The 12,153-nt window shown below is 41.9% G+C and overlaps 2 protein-coding genes across 2 annotated transcripts in view; both read right to left on the bottom strand.

The window, feature by feature from the left end:
- Positions 1 to 12,153, bottom strand: part of ME3 (malic enzyme 3) — a 189,263-nt gene that overhangs the window by 37,149 nt on the left and 139,961 nt on the right. The window lies entirely within an intron of this gene.
- Positions 4,540 to 4,938, bottom strand: LOC123642249 (28S ribosomal protein S36, mitochondrial-like). Its single transcript, XM_045557176.1, has one exon. The coding sequence runs from the start codon at positions 4,909 to 4,911 to the stop codon at positions 4,540 to 4,542; it is 372 nt and encodes a 123-aa protein (XP_045413132.1). The 5' UTR covers positions 4,912 to 4,938.

Below are 12,153 nucleotides of genomic sequence, written 5' to 3'. Positions count from 1 at the left end.
ACCCAGCAGTTATCATTTGAGCATAACTTTTTCCCTGGTAAATTATAAACTCCTTGGCAGCAAAGCCTACTCTATGTTCAATAAATGTTGGTCCAAAGAATGAATAAATGGATGGATGAATACATGAATAAATAGAAAAAAAATAACTGAATGCTCCTGTCTTGAATTATTTTTGGCTTACTTTATGTGTCCTTATTACAATCCTAGCGAAAACTGAATTCTTCAGGACGGGTCTTTTTTTTTGTATTGGCCACATTTTGGGGTACAGAGACAGTACATGATAAACACAGGCTAAACAGAAACTTGGAGGAAATTTCATGAATTATGTGAATGAGAGCAAATGACTGGATACATTTCCCTTAAGTTCTCTCTGCTTTTCTCATTATCTGAGCTTGGGGAAATAATTTTTCTCTTTGGGTCTCAGTTTCCCCACCCATAAAGTGAGGAAGTTGGATCAAATGAGCGAGTTGTTTCTTACTCAGATATTTCAAGATTTTGAGATCAAAGTCTTAGGGTGGGTCAGGAGGAAAATGAGAATGGTAAGATAGAGATTGAACCACAGAAAACATTCCTAAAATTTAGTGTATATAAAAGTACTGAGCAGTGACTGTCTCTGCTGAGAGAGACTCAGAATGTGAACACTCCCTTAAAACACTGAAATCAGGGCTTAGAGCTAACAGCAAAGCTTTTTACAATATTTTAAAATTAAAACAAATCCTCAAACTTTCTTTGTAGTCTGGATGCCATATGCTTAGGGGTCTTCCTTTGCTTATATTGCTTTAAAACCAACAGGAGAAGCTTGGAGTCATAGAGTCTTGGCTTTTCCCCTGCTGTGGGCTGAGCTGGTTGTGGTCTGAGGTTTGTTGAGACACCTGCAGGGGGTGCCCAGCTCTGGTGGATGATGAGGCAGTGGGACAGGGGCTATTAAGTAGATAAGAAGGAAGAACGAGGATGTGTCAGTTGATCAACCTGGACAGTGGTGAATTAAAAGGATGCTTCCTTCACTGCTGGAAGCTAGAGAGTTTTGAAAATGAAAGCTGATGGCTGGTCTCTTCACAGCCCCTCTTATGGTGAGGATGGGTGGGGTATTAACCCTGCCCTTGAACAAGCTAGAGGGAAGACATGAGTAAGCAAAGTAGAATAGCTTTCTTAATTAAGACTTTCCTTCCATTTATCCTCCTTGTCTACTGTTTCAAGGTGTTTGGAGTATGTTGAACTTTCCTTTATTTCATGTAAGAAAATAGAAATAGAGAATATGCAGTTTAGAGGGTGGGTTCTGGAGTTAGACCTCCTGGGTTCACAGCTTGGCTATACTGTTTACTGATTGTGTGACCTTGGGCAATTTCCCTAACCTCTTCTTCATGGAGGGTGCGGCCATTTGCGGTTCCCAGCTTTTGGCAGGACTCTCCGTTCCAGAGTCTTGTCTTGTACAGACCTCAACACTTGACCCTGCTGGGGTGTGGACCCATCTCCAGGCCCGAATGTCAAGGAAACAGCCACAAAATGTGAAGACATTCAAGGGTGGGGAAATACCAAGCATGAAGGCTCTGCGGCTATAACAAAAGAGCAGCAGGAAGGCCAAGGCAACCGGAACTGAGGGAGCCAGGGAGAGGGTGGTGGGAGGAGGAGTCATCAAAGGCTTCCTTCCGGCTCTGAGAGCCAAGTACAAGGCTGCTGTATCTCAGGGCAATTTAGTGACTTTGTTTAGCAAGCTTCTGTTTCTCATTTCTGTACTAGAAATGTGTCTCATCAAAAGATGTCTGGTTTTGCAAGAGAACAATTCTTTCTGAGTGGTGAGTGTGTAGGGCCCAAATAACACTCAGCTTGAAACAACTGGAGGAAATGTAAGAAGACCTCACCCCCATGAACGCACACACACCCCCTCCTGTGTACACAACACCGTACATGAGGAGAGGGAGTTCAACTGAATAGGTGGGGAGGGGGTGTGAAGACCAAGCATTTACTCATTGCATATTCCAGGGATCTAAAATTGAGATGGATCAGACCCAGAGCTGTTTCGATTTTTCCTTCTCAAGTTTAGCACTGGAGAAGACAGGGGAAATAATATTGGGATGGAGAGGATAGATGGGTGGGGGACTATGGAGAGCAGCAATGGATATATTAACAAATATATTAACTCAGGCATGAATGCATGAATGTGAGCACCACCAAAGCACTGCCTAAAGGAAAGTGGCTTTGGAAATTGCCTAAATTAATATATTATTATATTGTATATTATAACATATATTATATTATATTTAATATACTTATATATTATATATTATATATTATGTTATAATGTATAAAATATATATCTTATAAAAACATTATTTGTTTACTATCATTCAGGTAAATATTAAGCATTTTATATGAATAGATCCATCATGAGCACTCAAGTCTTAAAAATGCATTTTAGAGATGGGTAAACTGAGGCATAAATGAATTAAGTAATTTGTTCATGAATGTTATTAAGTGGCTTGTTAATAAGAAATTCAAACTCAGGCAGTCTAGCTCTAGAATCTGTACCTTTAACAACTGCAGTTAGTCCCTTTTCTTAGGTGAGGTATTTACACTTTATAAACTTTAGTTTCTTTATCTCTTAAAATGAAGCTAATAATAGTACCTACCTCATAAGGTTGTTGTGAGGATTAGATGAATTAATATTGTATGAAGTGCTCATATCAGTGTCTGCACATAGTAAGCAATTAAGTAAGTAAGAGTTATTATGTTGCTGTTGCTATTTACACATTGAGGGGAGTCAGAACCATCTCCACCAAATAAGATCCTTCTATCCCTTCATCTCCTTTGCCATAAACTGAAAGTTTCAGGTCTGGGTGTGATTTTGTTCCCATTCTCAATACTAGGTGGTAAAATCAGGCTGCTAAGAGAAAACGAAAAGGAAACAGCCAGCTGGTGTTATTGAATCCATCTCCCTAGCCATTGAATTTCTTCCAGCACATTTTGGCTTCAGTCCTGAGGCTGGACCTTAACTAGTGAACTGCAGAGCCCCTCAATTATTCAGTCTGCTTGGCCACAATGGAAGTGAATAGGTCCTAGAGGGTTGGGTGCTACTTTGCATTTTTATACAGTCTCCCAGGCTGTGATCCAGCCTGTGACCCAGAACAGATTCCTTGCAGGCATGGGAGTCTGTCTGTCACCAAGCAAACTCTGGCTCCTGTTCTGCTGGGAACATGTAGGAGCTGGACTGTCAACAATCAACCATGTCAGGCTGAGACCAGAAAAGAGTCCTGCCTCTTCACAGTCCAGGCTAGCCAGAATGAGATCCAAAGTTCCTTCCTCTGAGCTTCCTCAGATGTGGTCAAGGTTCATAGCCTTCAGTCCAGTCTAAGTGGTAGCTAGCCTGGTGAAGGCTTTTGATGTACCAACGAACCAAATGACCAACTCCCACTCTCACCATGCACTGTGGGCTCCCCATGAGTAAAGTCATGCTCCCTAGGAACCACCAGTCTGGTGGAGATGTTACAGAATCACAGGATCTGAGGTAGGAATGATCTGTAAAGGCCATCCACTCCAGACCATGACAATACTTGAACCCTTCTACAACACTCCAGGCACGTCTCTGCCCAATCTCTTCTCTGACTGTGAAAGATTAAAAACCAAAAAAACTTTATTATATTTATTTTTTTAAAGGTATGAGAGAGAAGTTATTTAGCTCTGTGAGGCTTCACCTTCACAATATACATACCCTTGGCACAGGAAAATCCTATTAAAGTTTTAGAAGTTGTTTAATAAGGTAAATATTTGGTTTGATTTTATGAGGCTTTCCGACATTAAGTTTGAGAAAGTTAATGGTTACCAGGATTTGCTTACATGATCACAATAAAAACAGTAAAATAAACCAAAGAACAAGACTTTCTTAATAACCCCCAAAACATAATAAATTATAATTTCTAGTGAAACATTTATTGATATGCTATATTCATTTTTTTCTGACAAAAGTGTCCTTCAGAAATCTTACGCTACATTCATTTTGACCTCTTATTTTCCACTTAATATTCTTTGATTTTTTTTAATTTTAAAATATTAAGGGGCTACAAATGTTGTTGTTACATGGATAGCTTTTATAATGCTTAAGTCAGAGCTGTTAGTGTGCCCATCAGAACAGTGTTCATTGTACCTGATAAATAGGTTTTTACCCCTCCCCTCCTTCCCCCTTCCCCTTTCTTTATTTTCAAAGAACTTTATTTCTCTCTGTGCTTGTATATTCCCATTGATTAGTTCCAAATTATTAGAAAGTACATGTGGTGTTTGTTTTTCTTATCCATATTTAAGAGATACTTGACTTAGGATAAGGGTCTCTAGTTCCATCCAAATTGCTACAAAAGACATTATTTCATTCCTTTTTATGGCTGAGCAGTACCTCATGCTGTATATATACCACATTAAATTTTCTATATCTCCTTTTATTTCAGAATATTTATTAAAGTTGTTTAATATACAATTTCTTATTTTTCATTTTGGAAGTCATTTATTATAGAGATAATTATTTTTTCTGATGACAAACAGCAGCCACAGTGATTATTCTGGATCTCCACATTGGATAAACTCAATTTCTTCTTGAGACAAAAGTTTCCTTCTGTATTTCCGAGGTAATGTTTTTATTATTTCTGCAGTGTCTGGTGGACCCTGATACATCAGCAAATCTGGTGATTTACTTCCCTGAAGATTTACTTTCCCAGAATGCCGGGAAATTGCAGAAGAGTGAGATGGTGGCCCTGCTGATCTCAAAGCTTTTGCTACACTGGGTTTAGGATTGTCTCTTCTGTCAGGAAACCTTATTAATGGAATGTGTGGCTTGACTATCTGGATGACCCTGCTGGCAGATGCCATCTTGCTGCCCATCATGACCCCCCAAGCCACAAAAAGCTTTCGATAGAAGTGGTAGGCCATTATAGAAGCGATATCACAATGCAGTGCATTATTAATTAGCAAATGGACTATATAGCCAATAAGATTACAAATAGGGGAAGAATTTCAGGCCAGGCTGGTCTGGATAGATTTCCCTAGGAAAGGCAGAATTTGAATTAGTGTCCTACTATGGGTCCTGCCTCTAATCTCCTTCCATATCCTGTCAATTTTAATGCAATACTTTTGTTGCCCAAGGACCTACCATGGCTCTTTATTGCTTACTGCATCAAGTCTCAAAACAAGGTATTTTGTGGATTGGTAGTTTTCAAACATTTTTAGCAGAAGAATTCTTTAATTAATGAAATATTGAGCAGAAACCTGATATGGAAAGCAATTAAAAACAATGAAATGTTTCTTCAAGTGCTTTAAATCTTTTATAGTAGGTGGAAAATATTTCATTTCTAGCACCCCTGATGAGTGTCTGTAGAGTCCTAGGACTCAGGGAAGTTTGGTTGAAAAAAACACTGGATTAGATGACTGAAGCCCTTTTTGCTTTTGAGTTCTAATAATTATGACCTTCTGCCTGGGTTTTGAGGCCTATCAGAGTGTGGTAGCTAATTTTAGGTGTAATCTTGCCTGGGTTAAGAGATACCTAGATAGGGGTAAAGCATTATTTCTGAGTTTATCTACGAGGGTGTTTCCAGAAGAGATTGGCATCTGAATTAGTGGATTGAATAAGGAAGATCTGCCCTCACCCAATATAGGTAGGCACCAATTTATTGAGGGCTTGGATAGAACAAAAAGGCAGAGGAAAGGTGAATTCTCTTTCTCTCCTGGAGCTGGAATACCATCTTCTTCTGATATTGGACATGAGAAATCCAGGTTCTCTGGCCTTCTTACTCCAGGACTTACACCAATGGTCCCCTAGGTTCTCAGGCCTTCAGATTTGGGCTGAGCTGTGCCACCAGATTCCAGGGTTCTCACCTTGCAGATGGTGTATCGTGGGACTTCTTGGCTTCCACAGTCACATCAGCCATTTCCATAATAAATGCTCTCTCATCTCTCTCTATCCATCTATCCATTCATCCATCCAACTATTCAGTTGGTTCTGTTTCTCTGGAGAAAACTGAATAATACATGTAGTCTATTCCATTATTACTTAACCTTATTTTGAACCCATAAACATTCCTCTCTAGTTGGGCCATTCTTCTAGAGTCTTTTGCATACTCCTTGCCTTTCCTTTGTTTGTGCTTTTCTCATGACATATCTTCTTTATGAAATGTCATTCTTTCTCCTGCTGCCTACTCAAATTCAGCCCCAATTTGTACAATTTCCATTTCTTCCCAATCATCCTTCATTACTAATTTCTTTGAATTTCTATTGAACTGGACATCAACATCAATTGAGTACTTAACTCTTCTGTAATTATTTCTTATTCAAAAATGTTGTCTTCTCTGAAGGACTGCATGGTTCTTGAGGACACAGTCCATGTCTTTTATTCCTTTTGAATCTCATTACAGTACCTAGTAGAGTGCTGGGCATGTGGTCTTTATTCAGAAGCCCTAGAAATGTGTGATCAGATACATTATTTGCTTGTGTTGCTCCTAGATTTCTGGGAGCTTCGGTGATGAGTTTTCTTAGCTCAGTGATAAAAATAAAGCTCAGTTCCCAGAGTTCAGTGGCAGTATCTACTATTCCTAATTCTCTGCCAGAAAAATGCATCCCCTTGTAGGACAAGTTTACCCTTTCCAGTTTGAAAAGTCAAATTCCAAAGTACAGACATATTTATTGGGAGGGTGATATGACTTTCTGTACTCCACAGGAAGCTTTTTAGAAGAAATTCCCTAAACAAGGCTGTCACCACTGTCTGTACCTAACTAATGCGTTTGCCATTGCCCTCTTCCAAGCTCATTAGTTGTCATAAAGTCAAGGCTGAGGCAGGGAATCAGGCCTGTGCACATGCCTGCTCGTGGGGAAAGGCAGGCCTGATTCCAGCCCACTATGTGTCCTCAGGGCCAGGATGCCCAGATGTGTGAGTACTTTTCCCACATGTGGAAATGCAATTATTCCAGACATGAGAGCAGCTCAAGTTCCTCAGGGCAAAGGGGATTCCAGCAGAACCAGTGGGCACAGACCTGCTTGGGAGGTTTCCAGATTAGAATGAAGCTGTCAGAGTAGCAGGGGTATTGTCAAGATGGACTTCCATGGCAGAGTGAGCCCAGAGAATGTGCAGGGTCTTACCTCATGTAGGTCCTTTCTAATAGAGCTTGTGGAAAGTCTCTTACACCCTCACCTCACAGGCTCTAGTCTGACTCTGAAAGTGGGAGGAGTTAGGGCTGCTCAAAACATTCCTCATCTGGGGAAGTGGTCCATCAGAGTTTCTCAAACTTCAATCTTTGCATAGCTCTATGAGAATCATTAGGAATGCTTCAAAAATACAGATGCCCGGGTCTCAAGCCAGGCCTACTATGGCTTAGGACCCTGGAGCCTATATTCTTGATAAGCTCCCCTGGTGATTCAGAAGCAAAGCCAGATTTCAGAACCACAGGTCAGTATTAGCATGCCTATTTTTATTTGATTCACTGCTTTGTTCCAGAGTGGATTTGGGATGGAGGTGGGGGTAGGGTGTACCCAAGGGAGCATATTCCTGCATGTTTTTGTAACTCAGAAGAAGCAGCTGCAGTTTTATGTGGACAAAAATAGAGAGTCTTGGTTTAGTTCTTGAAGCTTCCTTTAGCCTCTGAGTTGCTACGGGGCTGTAGGAGTCAATAGCCAGTGTGGGTGCTCACAGAGTCATAGATGCTTGGGCCACAGGCTTCTCACAAATCCAAGACGGGTAAAGCACAGCCCACATTCCCTGCTCAGGACAGACATTACTAATCAACCACAACACTCTTCCCTGTCGAACCTAGAGAGGTCTTAGACTCCTAAGCAATCAGAGCTGACACAAGGAGTGAAACCTTTCACCATTCTTGCCATTCTTACCAATAATACCCTAGTCTAATCCTTAATTTTATTGAGCACTTTGACTTGTAGTTATTTATAGGGCATAGTTCAGAAAATGGTGGTAAGTCATATTCTCTTCTTTTTCTCTGCTCTTTCCCTAGGTAAACTCAATCATTTCTTTGACATTAATACTATCTATGGGTTGGCAACTCCCAACTTTGCATTTCCACCCTAAACCTCTTCTTGAGCTCCAGACTTACATAGAAAGTCAGAGACTAAGAAGGCTTAGAGGATCAGGTTACCTAAACTCCAGTAGATATTAATATATAATAAATGTCTCTGACTGCAAAGCTATTTGAGAACAGGACTATTTATTTCTCTGTGGATTGCCTGGCTCAGTGTCTGGTATTTAGCAGGTACTGGGTAAGAATGCCCATTGCTTTTATATGATACATTTCCCTGCTTATGTGTGTAATTGTGTTATGCTTTTTCTCTGCCCTTCTTGAACTTCCAGAGTACATCCCCCTCTAATGCTGGCTGCCCCATTCCTTGTCCCTCCCACGGTGGATGCGGTACAGTAGTCTATCACATTGGTGGCCCCCAATGCACCATGACTACTGGTATTTACATCCTTGAGTTACCTCCTCTCTTGGGATCCAGTATTGGCCTGTGATTTGCTTTAATCAGTATAATGTGGTGGAAGTTATACTGTGCCAGCTCCAGGTCTCATCCCTAAGTAGGCCTGGCAGCTTCCACTTCTGTGTTCTTGGGAGCCCTGGACTGACATGTCAAAATTTCGGCTATCTTGTTAAGAGAAGAGACCATATGGAGAGGCCGTGTGAAGAGAGAGAGATCCTGAGGCTCTATGGAGAGAGAAAGGAACCCAGCCTTTCCAGTGTCCCAGCTTAGCCCCCTTTTGGCTAATCTGCCAGTTGAAAGCAGGCATATGAATAACCACTGGGAAAACCAGCAGAAGAACCACCCAGCTGAGCCTATTCCCAGTAATCTGCCAGCTGAAAGCAGCCATTTGTGTGACCTCTGGCAAGCCCATCAGAAGAACCACCCAGCTGTGTCTGCGCAGCTTGTAAGAATCAAGAGCAAAGAAAATGTTAATCCACTAAAATATAGGGTGGTTTATTACACAGCAATAGAAATGAGGGGGGTGTGGGCTTTCATACCAAGACCAAGGGGCAGTGAACAGTCTTAGAATCTCACTCTTTGTTTCTACCTTTAACTTTGGTGCTCTGCTTTGTACAAAGGCCTGACAAGTACCAATTCCTCTGCCTCCTATCAATCTGATCAGGACATTTAGTTATTTTGTTAGTATATATATTTGAACATAAATCTTTACAGGTACCCTCCAAATGTAAGGGCAGAAACAAGTGGGATGATGAGCAGAGCGGAGCTGGAATGGGGGAGTCCCATTTAGGCTGAAGTGACACAGAGAATGCATGCTGGAGCACATGAGGTTGGCTCTGGAAGGGCAGGGGCTCACATCAAGTTGGAAGGTAGCATTAAGGGGTGGGCCTGTGCAGTAACTGGCTCCAGAAATCAGAGGCCCAGGGCTGTCTAGGTTTCTCTGAAAACTAGAACTTTCTGCAAAGAGCACTAATAGTGACATTGTGACTTCCACTATGGTGTGAACCTCAGGTATTGTGTGTGTGTATGTGTGTGTGTGTGTGTGAGAGAGAGAGAGAGAAAAGAGAGATAAAAAGATGGAGAGACTCAAAAAACAAGAAACTTTCCTGGAGCTAAAAAGTAGATGCCTTTTTTTTTTTTTTCTTTTTGAGACAGAGTCTCACTCTGTTGCCCAGGCTAGAGTGCCGTGGCATCAGCCTAGCTCACAGCAACCTCAAACTCCTGGGCTCAAGCAATCCTCCTGCCTCGGCCTCTCAAGTAGCTGGGACTACAGGTATGTACCACCATGCCTGGCTATAGATGCCTTTTTTAAAAAGTAAGATTTCTTTATTTATTTTCCTTCTTTAGCACTCTCATCTTGAAAAGAATCCCCATATTAGGGTGTGGGGAGATAGAGAAAAAGGGGGTGGTTTCCTATCCTGACCTGCTTAAAGGCTGAAGCTGCTGCTGACATCAAACTTCTGTCCAACCCAGGCCAACTGTGAGACAGAGCTAGGGCTCCAGGTGCAAACTTAAAACAGACCATTTCCATCCATTCTACTGTAAGTAACAGGAATGGAAAATGTAAGTGAGGACTATCAGAGACAACTTGTCACCAGGATGTGGTGTTCAGCTGCAAGCTCTGAGTCCCACTGGATGGCAGGGAGGGAGCAGGAAGAAAGAAATGACCAGTCTTTGCCATGGGAACATCAGTTTTTTTGTCTCAGCTTTGAGGAAGACACTCCCAGCTGTCTATTGCTGTGGTTCACAGACTTAAATGGAGGTTCCTTCTGTCCTACTGGGTCCTCCTTAGTGGCCAAGCTCCAGGACAGGAACTGAGCCATAGTGAGTTTACTTCAGGCCACAAAATCTTAAGGCACATCCTGATTAGTGGGTAGGGGCAAGAACATGGAGCTTTTCATTAGCAGGATGTTTTGGACTGAGACGAGGATGTTGAAGGCAGAGTCAACATTTCCCAAGGTTCTGTCTTAAAATACATTGTGTTTAACTTCGGAGCTCCTGACTCACCTCCAAGCTGGGCATTCCATCTAGGGCTACTATATTCCCAAGAGCAACCAGGGAGACCAGCTCATTCTCCATTTACAGTATCCACAGAAACATCTGCTTTAGCTTATTAGAAAGTCAAAACACCCAACCATCAATCCATCATCTTTTCTGTTTAAGGACACATTCCTGTTGGCTGACGCACACTCCTCCCCAAGGGTCCTCCCTGGACTGCGTGTGTGTGTCTGTGAAACTGTGAACTGATTTTGATGATAATTTGAAGAGTCTCTTACATCCTGGTTTATTTAACCTTTCCACACGAATAGCAAGACTTCTCTTTGGGGAATCATGGAATGACTACTGACTCATTCGATAAGCAGTGAGCCCTGGAAACAGGAAGCAAAAAAATGGGCTCTCGAAGCCAATTTCATTCCCTTCTCTTTTCATCCACAGGTGACTCAGCATTGTAGAAAGCAGTCTGCACTCAGGGCCAGTAGACTTGGGTTCAGCCTGCGGTCCTGCCATGAGCTTTGTGACCTGAGTCTAGTATCTTGGCCTCCTAGGGTCTCAGTTTTGTCTTACATAAAATGGGAGTAATAATACTCATCCTGGCCAGCCACACAGGGTTTTTATTAAGAAGAGGTCAGAATAGAATACTGGAGTGGGAAGGCATTTAAAGAGCATCTGATGCTTGAATTCCCTCCTATAATATTACTACCAATAAGCCACATAACTTATCCTAGAACTCTTTCTGTCACAGGCAACTCATTCCCACAGAGAGTCCAGTGCACTGTGGGATAGCTCTGATTTGTTTTGAGCTAAAAATTGCCTCCTTTGGCATTCCACCAATTGATTCTTCTCCTTGTGGATATGTTGAAACCAGTCCAATCTTTCTCTGAAAGAACAGCTTTCTGGTGTCTGAAGGGAGTGCCACATCTCTGATATGCACAGAGCAGTTTCTGAGTCTTCCCTCTACCAGGCTTTCCTGTACATACCTTCACTATCATGGTTATTGTTCTCCAAAGGTGTTTTAGGTAATTTCTAACCCTCAGCGTATCTTGTCTAGAACTGAAATGTGGTATTCAAATGGTCTGAAAGGGGAAAAATAAAGTGAGACATTCACCTCCCTTGTTCTAGATGTTATGCCTCTATTAATGCAGCTGACCCTTGAAATAGCTTCTTTGGTGACCACATGCCAATAGCAGCAACTCCTCCAAAATCTCAGCTGCAAACACCTAACTATCTGATTACCACCTCCATTCTTTCCAGCTCATTCCACCTAGTACTCAACTCAATAATTCTTAAACCTCATCAAGACTTAACATCCATTGATCCTACCACCTATTCACTGTCCCTTGCCCCTCCCCTCCACTGCACCCTCAAGTCCCTTCTTACCCAGCCTAGACCTCATGATAAAATTAAAACCATTCCTTTGGATACACTCTCAACTCCTTTCTCTTCCCCTTTCTCTCTTGCCTGGCAAAATTTCCAACCCTGATTACATCCTGCTCTCTGCCTCTTCCTGCCCTGTACCCAGAGAGTGGAACCTGGCTAGAGAAAACAAGAACCAGCTTAACAAGCCTAAGTTAAATTCATGACCAGTAACCTCAAGGAGACTCAGAGAGCTGCCCGTTGATCATATGCTAGTTCCCTGGTCCAGACTTTCCCCCATTCTCCTACATTCTCTTAGATAACTAGGTCACAGCACCTCCATTC

This window comes from Lemur catta, chromosome 7 (genome assembly GCF_020740605.2).
Source record: "Lemur catta isolate mLemCat1 chromosome 7, mLemCat1.pri, whole genome shotgun sequence".
In the NCBI taxonomy this organism is placed as follows: domain Eukaryota; kingdom Metazoa; phylum Chordata; class Mammalia; order Primates; family Lemuridae; genus Lemur; species Lemur catta.
Note: the sequence above shows the minus strand (reverse complement) of the source record. Positions and strands in the feature narration are given on the sequence as shown.